The sequence below is a fragment of the Abramis brama genome, assembly GCF_963993115.1.
Source record: "Abramis brama genome assembly, chromosome: 6".
Taxonomy (NCBI): Eukaryota; Metazoa; Chordata; class Actinopteri; order Cypriniformes; family Leuciscidae; genus Abramis; species Abramis brama.
In genome coordinates, this window is record NC_139968.1 from 20,169,217 (window position 1) to 20,186,721 (window position 17,505).

Consider the following 17,505-nt stretch of genomic DNA (forward strand, 5'->3'; position numbering starts at 1 on the left):
TGCTATCACTTATAGACTGTCAATCCACATGATGTCCGCAAAATGGTTTTAAACGTCCAGTCCTTTTTGTTGTCCTGTCTTTGTTCGGAACGAAAGTACTCTGACGAAAACTGAAGTGTTTTTTAGTCGATCCACGCTGAGTGTGGGCCTGATAGCACGCGTTGGCCACTGGGTGTCGCTCTGGAGCAACAAATGGCGCGGCGTCTCCCCCACCCCCTAAACATCCACTTCGACGGTGTGTATGTGTGCGTGTGTGTATCGCCGAGAAAGTAAGTCTGTGTTTCCAGCTGACTGCTCGCTCTCTCTTACTGTGTGTGTGCCTGTGTGTGTATGTGTGTTGTCATTATTATTATCCAGTCTGCTCCCAGCTCAGAATGGCCAGATTCACTCAGACTGAGACAAGAAGGGAGCAGCACCCACAGCCGCCCCATCCCGCTTACTCCAGCCTGCTTTTCACTGGACCCGGGGCAGCTCCGACCCAACATCCACTCCTCCTAATCCCGCACCAGCACCAGTACGCTCAGATCCCATTCCCTAATCCCATGAACGGGTCAGAATCCATCTCCATTCATCAGGAGAACGGCACCATGAAAGACCAAGATGCCATAAAACTCTTTATCGGGCAAATACCGCGGAACCTTGAGGAAAAAGATCTGAAACCATTATTCGAACAGTTTGGGAAAATCCACGAATTGACAGTATTAAAGGACCGATACACCGGCATGCACAAAGGTAAACGCGTGATTCCCCTTAATAGAGTCTGTGATTTTTGGGTGGTTAACACTATAATAATGTTTTCTTTCCTAGTGACACATTCATAATTAGACGTGTGAATATGTTTTTTTTATTTTTATTTAATATTGTCTTCTGCATTATCAACTACGAACCATGCATTATTGTAATATTTATTATAAATCATACGTGCCATTTTTGTGGTCCACTGTCATGTCAACATTCAACCCATAGCCTGCTGAAACTGTATCAGGTCCATTTAGCCATGCACTGTTATACACTTGCATTGTTTAGAGAGAACTTATCTTCTCAGTTTTGAACCTTTGCATTGTTGCTTGCATGAATGTTATTATGTATTGTCCCTCATATAGCATGTCTGTGGACCTTGCCTTTCTCTATGGCAATTTGATTTCGAAAGCTTTCATTTGAAACTGGGGCAAAGAGGCGTAGAAAATTCATATTTAAAGAGTCTTTCTTTTGCGTCTTCTTTCCTTTCCAATGGGGAAATACTCCCACCACCCCAGCGCTTCCTTGTGCAATCTGACAAATGCAGTTTTCGCAGATGAACCGGCGTTTTTATTATGATAATATGCATATTAATAAGAAAAAATGTTCAATCACAATACATAACGAACCTAATTTTTCAAAATATAACTGTTAAATGAACCAAACAGGTGCCAGAGTAATGAAACACGCGAAAATATGAATATTAGCCTACAGAAAAACGCGCATCTTTACTTATCTGATCATATTTGCTCTTAGAACACGTTCAGTTGTGCGTCACGGAACTAGAACGCGTTACACTGTGGCGTGACGTTCTACTTGACAACTGACATTGAATACGTCATGTATCCCACTCAAACCAGAAGACAAAGACTAAAATTAAACCTCTATTTTGGTATAATCTCGTTCTTGTCGTTTACTCTCCTCAAGCGATATGTGTCGGAAACAGAATATTCACATTTGTCTTCGTTAGTGTCAGTTACTATTGGCTTCATATCAGTGGTGTGTTTATAATTATGCTAATAAGGCTCTATTTGCTCAAGCGTTCATCCACGATATTTACCCCGTGAGAAGCCCTTCTTCATGGGGTTTATGTGTTGAACATGTCAGAATAATGAGAATATACATTGACTTCATGTGCGAGAGTCGTTCTCATTTGGGTAAATTTAACTAAACCAAACGGTTTAGGTCTAGAAAACGAGCTGAAATATCAAATGTATTATTGATTTTAGGTATCTATAACAAATGATAAGCTCTAGGGAGGATTTGCATGACAAAATTGGATTTTAACTTTTAGAGGGAAGTTAAGAAAGTAGCTAGGCTACTTACCACAATCGACCGTTATGAAAGCGCGCCAAGATAGCTCACGCGTCTATCCGTCTTTGATCAATTTGCATCAATAGTGACATGCAAATTATTGTATTATTTGAAGTAATAACTTGTGTAGCAAATAATACAAGACAGAAACACCAGGGAGCATCCAATCTGAGTTGACTGTTTCTCAATAAGGATAGTCCTCTTGGGCATTGATGGATGTCAAGCTTATGTTGATACACCTTATCTAGTGCATTACTGTGAGCTGAATAGTCACATCAATTAGGCGTCTAAAATATATAGCTTTTCAGTTTGTAGTTTCAAACCCATGGAGAGAATTTGCATTTTGGAGCCATTGGGTTCCCTCAGGAATTAACAATGGTTTTATAATGGTGATTTTCCATTTATAAGTAAAATTAGGTATGTGGTTAATAACCTCAAATGCTAATTTTGCGTCAAAAATGGTGGTCAATAAAACACAAGAATGTGAGTTTACAGGCTTGTTTAATTTATAAAATGAAAGCTATTATTCTTAAAACCTAGGTAATTCCTGAAGACTTATACAAATTGACGTTATTACTGAATAGCTGTTTTGTTTTAATGAATATTATGGTTGGTTGCGTACATATTAGTTGATCTTGCTGTCTGTACAACATCATAGGCCCTATTTTTTCATCCTAAACTACCTGATTGTGCTTGTGATGTAGCTGCCTTTGGGACAGGAACTGAAAATGAGTTCTAAAGGATCGTACAGAGAATTGGTTCTTCAGGATGGAATTTCTTTTCATCTTATGTATTATTCTATGAGGGGATGTGAAGATAAGAACAAGTCAGCAAATATTTACATACACTTTTTGTCAGCTTATAGAGATTGTGCAGTCTTGCAAGTCGTCTCAATATGGACTGCATTGGTGATGTAGACCCCAAGGTTGTTTAAATGTTTGGCTAAAATGTCGCTGAGGATGCTAATGTAATTTTTCATTCAAAACGTGATGGAGTGCAACAGATGATGCCAGTACTAGTTTGCATAAATACAATTCGCAAAATTTCATTGAAGATAAGCGATTTAGCTGTGAAAACAAGACATCTGTGCATCTGTTTTTAACAGTTCTTCAGACTAGAGGGATCATATGTAGGTTTCAGAGGGAGGGAACATGTTTCGGCGCTAAGTCAGCTCGCTAATCCACACAGGAAAACACAGCATTAGTTTGCTAAGCGTGGTAATAAACCATGACCGTAATGACGGAGGAGGATTAGCAACTGTAGTTATTGTCTGAGGTTGCTGTCGCTCGGATCACTTGGTTTGTCCCTCTACAGTGGCTGCTTCTATGCAATTAAAGCATGTTGGAGTCATCTAGCCTGCGGTGTGCAATATGAACATTATTATGAGGTCTGTTCCATGGGCCTAACAATTGCTGTCTCTTGATTTGTATTAACAGGTGAGCTTTTCCCCTTCAGGCCTTCAGTTGAGATCAGCATTTTATTAAAGTTTTTTATATTTAGTATGGAGTTGAAAATGGTTTTTATACCCGCAGATGTGCCTGCAAAGCTGGAGACACTTGCTATGCTGTATTTGTAATACATGAGCGTGGTATATAGATCTCCTGCTGCGTTTAGCATAAATAGACTATTGTTGCATTGCTTTGAAAGCTTCTTATGCACATTTTGCACTCTGCAGGTGAAGATGTCCAAGGATAAGCTTGCGTTGGCTTACAATGCAAGAGGCATGGAGAACACTATACACAAACATATGCAAGGTTCTTTAGACTTAAACCTGATGCTGACTGAATGTCTGTGCTTAATGGCACCACATTCACATGTACTACTCTAGATTGTCAATACCTGCTTTCAAGGGACCTATTGTGCCAATGCATTTATGTCCGACATCTTAGACATAATCTTATAAAGTTTTAATTTAAAGCCAGGCTATAGAAAGGTTCAGTGCATATAAATGTAAAGGTAACCTTGTTGGATATTGATTTGAATAGTTTTATTTGCACTATTATAAAGGGTTTGAATGAAATCGTTCTGTTGCCTTTCAGCAAAATTACATCATAAATCCCTTATTAATAGGAAGATAAAACCTATTTTGTTCGAAGAACCAATTTTGGGATATGTAATTAATTTGAACAAGTACCGTTCTTTAAGGCACAATATGTAATATTTTTGCATTAAAATATCAAAAAACCACTAGAACAATGATATATTATGTTGACTTGTGTTCTTACGTTATCCCACATGTATCCAACAATGTTTAAATCCAGAGAAATATGCAGTTTTAACCAGTGACACAGCCTATGTCATTGCGTCGCCTGTCAATTACATCATATCCTCCCTACCCTCAGCTGTCAGTAGAAAGTAATGAAAACTCCACTTGTCGAGTGATTTTCATGGGGTCTTGGCTCTGCTTTGGAAGTTAAATATGTCCGGTGGCTTCTTTATGACTTAAAACTAGTCTGACAGTCCATAGACCCAAACATCAGTAAATTCTGTAATATGTAACAAAGCCGATTAATAAAAAATGCAATGCTTCAGCAGCTCTACTGGGAAGAACCGTAGCTCTGAATGTCAGGATGAGATGTTTCCTCCTCTACCAGCGAGCTTTGCTTTGAGCTACTTGTCTTTTCATGTGACCTGCCCACTTATCTCCCCTTTACCTTCTTTTAGATGGACTTTCCTCCATGTGGAGAGGGTTATTTATCTTTTTTTTTAAGATGGAAAATGTTTTTTTTAAGGCCATTACCATTCATCAGGAGATGGCACTTATAGTAGAGTATTCTAGACATCCTTCCGAGGAAAGAGGTTCAGTGACCTTACGTAACATGTCCGTTTTGTGGTCCGAACATAAAACACAAAAGCGAAATTATTGATGCGCTATTATAAGATGCGGTGTATCTCTCCCTTGTGACCGTGTTTACGGCGGATAATAAGCTGGTCTTCAAACGTGTCATAATGTCTGCTGTGTTTGCTAATAGAAAGCCCACCCGACTCCCTCTACGTCATGCTGCTTCCCAGATTGATCTGTAATTTGTAATCTCACTGCTGTAGGATCCAATAAAATAAACATATTAAACATATTACGTTTTTTAAGTTGTACTTATGCGATGAAAAATATAACTAATGTTACTGTTAGGTGAAATCATTTGTTTGGATGTGTATCCTTTTTCATGTTAAAATATTTTCTTCCATCACAGCTTAATATACAGATACAACGAGAAGTAAACCGTTTGTTACTCAATTTCTGTGAAAAGTGCAAATATTGCAACTGTGGCGAATTCATTTAAAAACATTTCTTTGTTTGTTTCTCGACCTGGCTTGCTTTTCCTGTAGAATTATGTAACTTTTTTTTGCATTTTCGCATGTTCATTGTTTGTACCGTGTTGGTTCAACCATATAGATCTCTTTAAAAAAAGTGCTTTCATTGTCTTGACAAACTGAAAGACGTAGAATGAAATATGTCCATGCATAAAATGAAAGATTGTACTGCATGTTAGTTTGTGTATTTTGTATTATAATTCCACATCATACTAACAAGAAACTATACTTCCAGAAACTATAACCAAGTCGAGAGCTGTAGTTTTGACTACACAACTTTACAATGCTGTTTGCAAATGTTCGTTGGAACTATGGTTTCAGGAAACATTGAATCATTGAACTGTGTTGCTAACGATGGAACTTGAGACCATACCAACAATGCTTTTGGGAAACACACCCCAGCCTGACATGATAACATTAGCTCAACCAATGGTAAAACTTTGGGGGTGGGACTATCTCTTTGGCTGACCAATGGTAAATGGGGAAAGTGTTTACAAAAACTTTTTTGAAAATGATCATTAACCAGGTTAAAAAAATTCCAGCCTAAGCTGCTTTGCGAGTCTTGGGAGATGTTTACACTACACCGTTTTCAACGCTCGCGGGTGAAAACGTAAAAATATTTTATCAGATGTGCCTTTCGTTTAGACGGCGACGGCGTTTTTGGGGCTTAAAAACGCAAAAAAGTGAAACCACCCTCCAGAGTGGAAATCTTAAAAATGCTCCACCGTCGCGCTCTCGTCTAAAGGGTAAAAAACGCAAAAGTTTTTGTTGTTGTTGTGTGGCAGTGCTTCACATTGCCACCTAGCCGCCTGGAGTGCATACTACATCGAATTTCACACACTTTTGCGTCACCATATGCACGCAGATTTCCCCCCCATAACGCTCGTCTAAATGCAGAATAAAAAGTGATAACGCAACACCACTTTTGCGTTTTCTCTTCAGATTGTTTCCGTGTAAACATAGCCTAAAAATGTTAAACTTTTTATGCGTTTTGGCCATTCTATTACACGACAACAGGGTTTTGGGTGCCTGAAAACGCAAACTTTTGAAAACGTTCTCAGTGTAAACGACAAAAACGCGAATCTCTGAAGACGATGACGTCATGTACATGCGTATTACGTGTTCAGTCTCTTGTGTTTCATCGCCATCTAATGGCCTGGCAGCAGAATACAGCATTTTTAGTCGTTTTCGCGGATCCGTGTGAATGGGGATTGTTTTGACAATGGTGTTGTCTGTATGCGGAACACTCAAAGGAAACACTTCTCAGTTTTAAACGTACCCCTAGATTGTCTCTCAGACTATTCTTAGTGGTAATTTTAGAGAAGATTTGACATTTTTTTGCTGGTCAGACTGGAAAACCAGTTGTATATCAGCCAGGCAGGGAAACCAGCCTACAGCAGCTGATTTAAGATGCTTGATTTATTCTGTTAAGTGACGCAAGTGGCGCATAAATTACTCACTTCATCTTTAAATTGCTACATTTTCTCGATCCATTTCAAAATGGAGGTCAATTCTTTTGGGATAAAGCTTATTAGTTGCTCTTCTCTGTTTAGTCTTTTGCGCAATAATTTTTTTACAAGGTTAGTTCAGAGGTGCTGTTTTTCATGGAGGGAAAAATAAAATGATGACAGAGAATGAAACGTATGATAACACCGGCATGTCTGTTCTTTCCGACATTTCCTGCAGTCGAACTGTTGTTCTGGTTTTTCAAGCTTCCTGAACGAAAGATTTATTGTCGAGAGGAAAATAAATCAACACTCAGCACGGTTGACTAATGAACAGCGAAAGAAAGATTCTGTTGGCGTTGATGAGAACGGCTTGGAAATATGTAAATGCCTTGTTGGAATTTGAGCAGAAAAGCCTTTTTCCACTTTCTTTGATCTCAGGAAGGAGGGCATGGCCATTATGTCAGTCAGAGAGCTGTGACAAATGCCATGCACACACACATAGGCAGCTCGAGTGGACAGGGAAAAATGACAGGAAGGCAAAGGGCTAAGCACAATAGATGAACAGACTGAGAGAGATGGAGTGATTGTCAGAACCACTGAAAACAAATGGTGCCTTTAATCCGGAGGCACCGGCGGAGTGACGGGCCTTTCTGACAGGATGGGAGAGCCAGATCCACTTCGGCAGACAGGAGAGGGTGGAAACAAAAGGATTTAATATGAAAGGGGAGGTTTGGCGGGGCAGATGGAGGACGCCGTCATGATGAGAGTACGACAGGATGAGACTGTGCATAAACATCAGGTTCGCGTAACGCGTTAGTATTTGTAGGTACTTGTACCCAAAGTGAAGTTCTATCAGTGGGTCTGAACTGGTTTTGCTGGACATGAAATGATGACACAACAGTACCAAAGTTGTTTATTGTAATGGTTGTTTTAGTATTGAGTAGGTCTAACAATATGTAAAGTTATTAACATTACATAAGCAGAAAAGTTTGGTTTCTACATTCACTGTAAAAAAGAAGTTGCTTTCTTAAATTTTTAAGTACAATCAACTTGGATATTTAAGTCAATTCAACTTAAATTACATTAAACTGACTTAAAAAAATTAGTTGAATTTTGTATAATTTATAATAAAGTTGAAAATTGCTTGTAAAAAGCAATGTAAAAACATATGTTGTCATAGCTTATTGATCATATAATCTTTTACAGTGATTAATTACCCATTATGTTTAACCCAGGCTCTTTTATTTTGTGTCATTTTGTTCACGTTTTTCTAGGGTGTTGCAAAACCTGTTCGATATCAGTTTGACTCTGTTTTCTTTTACCAATGGCAGATCATTTTTCGCAAAATACCGTTCGATTAGATGCATGTCGATTTGATGCTTTGACGTCAACGACAAAAAATACGGAATTCCACTCACAAGTTGAAAAACGAAATGTGCAATAGAGGATTCGTAAAAATGTGTAAGAGTTTATGTTTTAGAGGATTTCCTGTATGTTGATATTATACGCATTAGTGTCTAACCAAACATAAAAATTTTGTCTAATGAGCGCCCCCTAGAGTCAATTATGGAAAATAGTACGTAGGTGGATTTAATTATTGGGTATAACAAATAGGCCTATGTAAGCCCATTTATGTATTTACATTTTTTTTTTTTATATATATATATTATGAATTAGCCAGGCATTGTTGAAGAATTTCACCAGAACCTTTCCCAGATTGCTTCATCACAATATCCACTACCGAATATTCTTGTTGTTTTTATTTTAGTATTGGGAAGTGATGCTGTGACATGAGCATTGATGAAAGGTGATATGGGAGAGGATGTTATCAGTGGGTTTGTGGGACCCATCAGGGATGTGTGGAGAGGCCTGCTGCTCAGCAAGGCTATTAATAGAAATCTGTGGCATTTCCGAAAATAGGTTAAGCTGCCACTGCTGGCATCACTGCTCGTATGCCAGCCATCCTCTAAAGACAGAAAGAGAGGGAGAGGAGGAGAAACAGATGTAGCCTACTGAGGAAGTGTCTTTGTTCCGCTGTACCCTTCTTGCACTCAGTGCAGCATCAGAGTTTTCTGGCTGAGGACTTCCCAGCATGCCGCAAGACACAGTGTCACCCCTCGATATTTCTAATTCACAACACAAATGCTGATCTAGACCTATTTGAGTCTTGCCATGACAAACAACACTTGCATATGTATTAGGAAGCCACTTTATTCAGTATGCATATGCATTTTCCATATCCACAGTTGCTAAAGTGCAAAATGTTCCACTATTTATACAGTTGCTGATTTTATTTGCATCAAATTTTTCAGAACTGCTATCAATTTTCAGTGTGCAAGCAATTTCCCACAAAGACTTTTAACTTTAATTCATAAGCTGAATAATGCCAACTATGTGCATATAGTTTTGCTCTAGTACTTGGAGGTTGAGCACATTTAAAGGTGGCAGGCTTAGTTAAGGTTTACAGGTTACGCTAGCGCACCGCTTATATTACAATACTCATTACAAAGTAATTAGGCGAGGGCAGGGACAATATTGTTGTCTGGACAGTGACTAAGAGAGAGGTTCGGAGGAAATCAAGCCCGTATGCGTTTTTTCACGGGAGGCGGTCAACGCATTAAGTTGTTTTACATGATACGCGCTAACTGCGAGTGACACTGAAAGCGACACCGCTTGCCGAAAGATTTCACAAGAAGCATTCACGTGTTGTCATGCACGATTGCAAGTGCCACATTGCGCACACATTTGGATAAATTACCTTTTTTAGTTAATATGATCTTGGCGCCATTGTACTGTGGCTGCCGTCGCATCATCCAAGTCGATGCTGCACACTGGTGGTGGTTGAGGAGAGACCCCGACATGATTGTAAAAGCGCTTTGGGTGTACAGAAGTACATATGAAACGCCCTATATAAATGCCTCATTCATTCATTCATTCATTCATTCATACCTGCAACAAAATATACTATATCAACATTATTAAAGACAACACACTTTAATAAATACGAATGAATACAAATATAGACAATACAATTCAATAAATTGTGATGCATCACAATATTACGAAACCTTTTTTTCCTGTGTTTTTTCCTCTTGCTCTCAACATGACAAAGGTTGTTTCTTGAAGGGATGGTTTGGAGTAAAATCAACCTAGGGTCCTTTGCACCATGACCTCGAGCCAAACACCCCCCCAGAAGCCTTTTTTCCCTTCCGGCTGATATCTCTAAATAAGCTCTAACTTTAATAATGTTCGACCAAGGGAAAAAAGACTTCTGGGGGGTGTTTGGCTCGAGGTCATGGTGCAAAGGACCCTAGGTTGATTTTACTCCGAACCATCCCTTTGACAAAAAACACGTTGCTCACTCTTTCTCTAGTCATCCCATAGACCTTATTCAGAGCAGCGCCATGACATGTATGAAACCGAGGCTGTGAGGGATAGACTTATCAATGGCATCTGCTGTAAAAAAATTCCACAGCTCATGTTGTCTGGGATTTTTTTGTCTACTGAAGTTTCTCGGAAATATATTTTTGCAGTGTTTCGTCAGCAGAACAATCCAAAAACATTAAATAACAGTACAACCCCCTGAAGAGATGCATGTCCATCCCTCACAGCCTCGCTTTCATTCCCATTAAAAATCAAAGATGGCACTGCTGTGAATAAGGTCTATTAACCATTTAATCTGCAGAATCTCTTACACATCATCATAATGCAAATGTGATTCAAAACCCCATAGATTCAATTGCAATCCATTTATAATATCGCATAAAATGACTTAGAAATGACTTTTGGTAACTCCAGACAAATACAAAAAGAAGTGAAGGCAAAATTACAGTATGTTGTTGTTATAACAAAATAAGACTGACAAGGCTCCTTATGCAATATTGTAATTGAATCTTGACTGAAACCGAACCAAATGCAAAAGTGAATCTGTTTCATTTTGCATTGTTTAGACGCTTTGTAAAAAAAAAAAATAATACAATACAATAATCTAAAGTATCTATACAATATAGTGAGAAAACGTCTATATATGTACACTATGTGTGGAATACTGTATGGCGATATATGATTGAATCAGCACAGCTTTATTAAAGACATTTTCTTAATAACTGCATAACAGTCTTAAGTTCAGTCCTTTGTTCTCAGAGCTAAACTTGAACGTGTCGGGAACGAGTAGGAGGTGTGAGTGACGGGAGTGTTCGCGAAGTTGCAAAGTGCTCAGGCGAGAACGTGGAGAATGGGGGCACGGAAGCAGATTTAGCACCAAGACCTTCGCACTTAACAGGCACCTCACAGTTCAGGGCTTGCACACAGTTATGAAGGGGGGCAGGAACAGTGGTGTGATGGCTCGGCTTTTACTATAAAAAAAATAAAAAAACAGCAAATGGGGGCTGTCAGGAGCAGAGGGAGGGAGCAGCACCTTCAATTCAGCTTGCTTAATTACTGCTAAGCCTCTCTACCTCCCCATGAAGCTCTAGTCTACGCCATTCCTCAGACCTGCAGGCCTCATGGGCCTCTGTCTGTGTGATTGCTTATTAGCACGGGGGTTAGATGTCATTTTTCCCCCGGAATAGAGAGAGGCACATTTTCGCTGCTTTTGACTTTTTTGTTTTGGTGATTCAGGAGAAATCATTTTAAAAATACATCCGAAAGTATGAGACCACTAGTGAAAAGCATTACATTTTTCATTTTAATTCTAATTAAGTAATATATTTCACATAAATTTCACATAAATGCATTTTTTTTTAAAATATCAGCATACATTAAGAAATGTAATTACAGTAAAAACAGTTGATTAATGAACTTGAATATTTTATCTTCATTTTTTAAACGTTTCCAGGTTTAAATGGGTAAAAAAAATCCCAGATTTTCAATGTTTTGTCAGGTTTTTGAACCACCCTCTATTAATATTCCCATTCAGTGAAGCGTTTTATCAGGAACCTTTCAGCTACATATAGAAAAAAGGATTATATGAGCTCAAAATTTAAAGTAAAATCCATTGCCTACTAACTGTCAGCTTCCTTTGTTAATTTTTAAATCGCATTTGATCAAACAATAGAGATTTTTATCAAACAATGCGGTAGATCATTTCCACACTCTGTCCTTAGGGTGCTGCGTCAGCCATTTCCATGGCTCATACTTTTATGTCGAGTTTCAAATAATTTCATCATGCAGCCCAAAATTGCGCGTCTGGTATGCAACAGCAGGGCAGTAATTTGTACGTGTTTGGATTCCAATTGGTGCCTATGGGCTGCAATAACACCATGCATTAAAGTGAAGGGATTAGAATTAAAATGCTTCTCTTGCTATCTGTTTTACTGTCAATTTCTCTCTCTAATAGACACGTCACACACACTATTCTTTTGCTTATATTAGTGGGGCAACTAATTTACTCTGGATTTTCTTTGTGAATGCCATTTGAATATATCCAATTTGGTTTTTGAGCATTTGCAAGATCAAGTTCGCCACAAATTGAAAATAACCTTGGTGGGAGAATTTGAGACATAATAAAGCTTTGATGTATTTGAAAGCAATGCAGGGTTAGTGGGACTGATGCAATAATAAATATAAAATAACACAAGTGACTTGCTTGTTTGTTTGTCCAAGTCTTTCTGTGAAGACAATGTTTTCATGAAGACATGAACATTACCTGTTCATGACCCTAAGCCACTTCACATACTCATATAGTGGGTGTTAATTAATTATTAGCATTTATTCGTTATTATCTGCTGTCTTTTGAGCTAAATTGGCTTCTATTGATCTTAGTGAGAATAGATGGCTCATTTAGTTGGATGCAAATAAAAACAAGTCTGCTAGGGCCTGAACTCCAATCCATACAAACATTTTGTAGTGTTGTGTTCTTGGTTGATGATCATACAGCTGACAAAAACATTGAAAACTCTGAAAAACATGGTTTATGAAAAATACAGGTGGCCTACCAAGAAAATATGACATACCAAACTGCCCGCTTTCTCCACCACAATTTTTATGTTTGCATCAAATTAAATGAAAGATATACTCTAAAATCTGTAGTCAAGGAACAAAAGTTCAATGAGTTTTACAATAAGCTACTATAAAGCTACTAAAAAAAAAGTGTTAATATTGTGGATTGTTTGTTTGAGCTCGACAAGTGGTGTGAGTTTGGGGTGGGGCTATCTCTTTGTTTGACCAATAGCAGATGGACAGTGGAAACATGTTTGGAATCTTGTTTGAAAACAATAAAAATGTTAGGAATTCTGTTCCGTTGGTTACGTTTTAAACTTCACCTTTAAGGAATAAATACACAGTGTTTATGTCTGTGCAGTTGAACATGGGTTAAGAGAGAAAAGGTGACAGAAGGAAGAGACAGCGAGATGACTGCTTAGTAGTTACTTTCATATATACAAAAGTGTGATCCCCGCATTGCAGTGAGTCGGTTATCATGCAAATCTGAGAGTTGCTTTACTGTAAAACCAGTTAGCACTGTTAACGTCACAAAAATTAATGGGCTCAGGGATCTTTTTCCTGCAAAGTCTCCTTTTCTGTGATACTTTCGGCAGAAGGGTTATATAATCGGATGTGTATATGTGCATGTTTTTATGAATTCACATCTCTGTCTAGGAACCCGAGAGACTCAAAGTTTCTCTTAGTTCTCCAGCACTGTTCGCCTCTCTGTCAGGGTGTCAAGGGTAGTCAGGGCTTATTCCAGCCAGCCGAGTGCCTCGGACAGGGACTGCTGGCTGATCTATGGACTTGCTCAAACACACACACAAGCACACATACGGAGAAACACACACGGGCACATCCAGTGTAAAGCGGACTGGACAGGCTCCCCCATGTTAGAAAATAGACTGTCTGTATTTAGCCCGTCTGCAGGGACTCCTCACAGCACCTCTGGCCCTGTCATTGTAAGGGACGCGGAGGCTTTGTTCTGGCTCGTTTTCCTGTACTGGCGATCAGTGATACTCGATGGGAACACAATGCTGCGGGTCGACTTGAATCTTGAATGAAATTAATCTTGAATGCTTTTTGCTTTGCTCAAATTAAACCAGTCTATCTTCTCATCCTTTTGGTCTGTCTGATTCAAAGCAAACATCTTGGGCCTCTTACCTAAACTTATTTCCCCAGATTTACGTTCCTTTCCTGATCAGTGTTGGTCAGTGAATAGCTTTCAGAAACCTTCACTTTCACTGTTCCTCGGTGGTGGAAAAATGTTAAGGCTGAAACTCATTGTCCTTATATTAGCTAATTGGATAATTAAAGGGTTAGTTCACCCAAAAATGAAAATTCTGTCAGTAATTACTCACCCTCATGTTGTTCCAACCCCGTAAGACCTTCGTTCATCTTCGGAACACAAATTAAGATATTTTTGATTAAATCTGAGAGCTGGATCACTCCTCCATAGGCTTCTAAGACATTATAACTTGCTGGCCCAGAAAATGCATTAAAGACATCGTTAATATAGTCCAAGTGACTACAGTGGCTCAATCTTAAGTTTATAAAGCGACGAGAATACTTTTTGTGCGCAAAAAAACACAAAAATAACGACTTTATTCCACTATTCATTTCCTTCTCTCTGGGCCTCGAGTTAGTTCACGTAGTGTTTTAGCGCAGCGCGTCTGTGTTGTACGTCACACGTAGGCTCACTATTGGCCGACGCTGGTCATGTGTGTGATGCATGTGACGTACAACACAGAAGCACTGCGCTGTTACACTACGTGAAAGAACTCGAGGCCCTGAGAGAAGGAAATGAATAGTGGAATAAAGTCGTTATTTTTGGGTTTTTTTGCACACAAAAAGTATTCTCGTCACTTTATAAACTTAAGATTGAGCCACTGTAGTCACTTGGACTATATTAACGATGTCTTTAATGCATTTTCTGGGCCAGCAAGTTATAACGTCTTATACGAAGCCTATGGAGGAGTGAGCCAGCTCTCAGATTTAATCAAAAATATCTTAATTTGTGCTCCGAAGATGAACGAAGGTCTTACGGGGTTGGAACAACATGAGAGTGAGTAATTACTGACAGAATTTTCATTTTTGGGTGAACTAACCCTTTAATGCCGTTTTGGGATTGTAGTAATGCCACCTTGTAATTGACACCACTTTCCAATTACTATATTTTCCGGTCACGTTTTTATTTATAATCTGAAACATGCTGCGGCTTATATTCCAAAGCAAATTATAATGCAATTAATGTCAAGCACACAAAGCTTGCGTAATTTTGGATTTGTGCCGAATGAGAGAAATGAGCACAATTTTTATTTGTATAGCTCATTTCCCACATGCCCAGACTTTCAGTTTTACTTTATATAAATTAGTTTATGCTTAGTATTTATAATGAATCTTGGCAAGAATGCCACTATAATAAAATTTTACTGATGCTACTTATCTGTGTATTTATTTCTCTCTCAACGATGCACGATTTTGATCCGACTTATAATCACTTGCGACTTGTTTTCTGGGAAATAAGGTAGTTGTGTAAAGTGTGCAACAACTCGAGAGAAAACAAGAAGCTGTGGAATGTGTGTCTAACATTACTCTTGTAGTGAATGATACTTTTCTGCACTTAAACTTCTGCTCTAATTTGGTAAGGTTCCTGCTGGACAAGCCATCTTAAACAGCCTAAGCTTGTCTTATTTGGTCTTCCAGCCTGGTCCGTTGGCTGGTTTTAAAAGATTTTTGGACACTTTTTTAGTTGGTCAGGCTGGGAAGACTGTCTTAAGCCAGCCAAGAACAGCAAACCAGCAGCATTTGTATTGTTTTCTTCCTTACTCCATTGCTTCTACTTGTAGTATAATCATTTGTAATTTAAAATCTGCTCTAAATGAATAAATGTAAATGTCATGCTGATGTTTTTGTCCTTATGAGGCTGTTTGGTTACTTCAAATGACTTTGGCCACTTGCCGATATCTGGCAGTATAGAGTTCAAGACCACTGTCTATCCAAGTCATTGAAAGTCTCCTTTCCTTTTTGTCACACAGGCTGCGCGTTCCTCACCTACTGCGCCCGTGAGTCGGCCATCAAAGCCCAGAACGCTCTCCACGAACAGAAGACACTGCCGGGGGTAAGTCCACTGCCAGCCTTTCGCCTCACCTCTTTAAGAGGACCACCATGCCAGTCAAAGCTAAAGCTGCATGTTTTAGACAGAGAGTTAAAGCCTTTGGAACAGAAATCAGTCGATAACCCAGCCTTTTAAGATCAAGCTTTGAGCCGTTTCATGGTACTTCTCCCCGGGGACATTTGCAAGCATTGATCCGATGCTTTCAGCACAGGGCTTTGGGATGCAGTGATAGCAAATGTCAATTCATTTGTTCTCTCAATTTTTCCAAACTGCTCCATTTACGCAAAAAGCCAGTGAGTCATTGTTGCCCAGTTGCACAAAAGTATCCCAAATGCACAAAAATAAACATAGCGGGGTGCATCGAGGGTTGAGAGTTGTGTGCTTTTGAGTTTTGCTGGCAATTGCGATGACATTCAAAGCACAAAACTCACAAGGAGGTCTGACAGTAGCCTTACACAACCATAGTGAATGGTTTGACAATGACACATTGTTGCCATGCTGCCAGTCCAGACAGACATCTCCTGAAGTAACCTGCAGGAAACTCAGAGAGCAACATTTGGCATCACAATTGCAATTATGGCAAATTATAGCATGGGATAAATTGATAAAAATTTCTTAGTATTTTAAATGTTTCCTCTTGCGCCTTGAACTCGACACGAACTCCACAAGCTTGTGCAAAACATGATGATCCATATTAGTCATACACTGATCTGAATCAGAGATTCTAGAGATTTGAAATAGAAATGTTTAATGCCCGGTACACATTGTACGATTTTGGTCTTTCCCCAGGTGAAAATGACCAGTCGTGGGGATTTCTTTGGTTGTGGCTCCTAAACGGTGTTTCTAGGTTCAAAAACGGCAGTTGTCACGGTCTTGCGACCAAAGCTAGCCTGCGATAATTTTCTGGCAGCTTCAAAATGAAAACTTTTCAAAGTGTTTGATTTAGTGCCACGTTGGATTCAGGGCAACTATGTCAAACACACACCCACACACGCTTTTAACCCTAATAGAACATTTGAGCCTGAAAGGAGAGAAAAACATATGAAGGAGGGGGCACTCAGAATGTGACACATGTCATCCAGACCTGCTGAAAACACATCTCACTGTGGGGTGAGAGAAACACGCGCGCACATGCACACAGACTTGCTGCATGTGTGACATCATTGCATCAGCTTCACTTACCAGTGTTGTCATCCCCTGAGACAACTGCGAATAAGGTAGTAGGTGTTTGTTGAAGAGTCTGAGAACTAGAGGCATGTTTTTTATGTTTGCCGGCTAGGAATAGGACATGATGGTTGACTCGTTTCTTTCTTTTTTTTTGGTGTGTATTTTTTTGTTTAATATTTTAGTGGTGGTGCTTTAATTAGCATGCTGACAGTGTTGCGTGCGTTAGCTTTTACAGTTTGCACTGTAAAATCCTCTCAGGAAAAGGCGCGTCTCCTAAATTTATCACATTAAAAACACTGCGTCCACAGCCATACAAATTTATACAGACATCTTTGGCTGTTGCATCATGTCTCACACAATTTCTTCAAAATTTTAATAGTAATAAAAAAGAAAAGAAAACGCATCACACATTTTTTTATTCAGTTGCGCTCTAAACACAAGAACACATCTTAAAAACCTCTTAGAAATGTGTCCAATCTGGGTCAG

The 17,505-nt window shown here is 39.0% G+C and overlaps 1 protein-coding gene across 16 annotated transcripts in view; it reads left to right on the top strand.

The window, feature by feature from the left end:
• Positions 1–237: 237 nt before the first annotated feature.
• The window catches only part of celf5a (cugbp, Elav-like family member 5a), a 207,109-nt gene continuing 189,841 nt past the window's right edge, over positions 238–17,505 (top strand). For 15 of the 16 annotated variants that reach the window (XM_084116021.1, XM_084116012.1, XM_084116026.1 and 12 more), the window contains exons 1-2: positions 262–732; positions 15,773–15,855. In XM_084116021.1, the coding sequence (XP_083972147.1) occupies positions 375–732; positions 15,773–15,855 (441 nt within the window). In that variant the 5' untranslated portion in view covers positions 262–374. Of the gene's footprint in view, positions 733–15,772; positions 15,856–17,505 lie in introns of all 16 variants that reach the window. The other variant, XM_084116027.1, reaches the window with a different exon arrangement.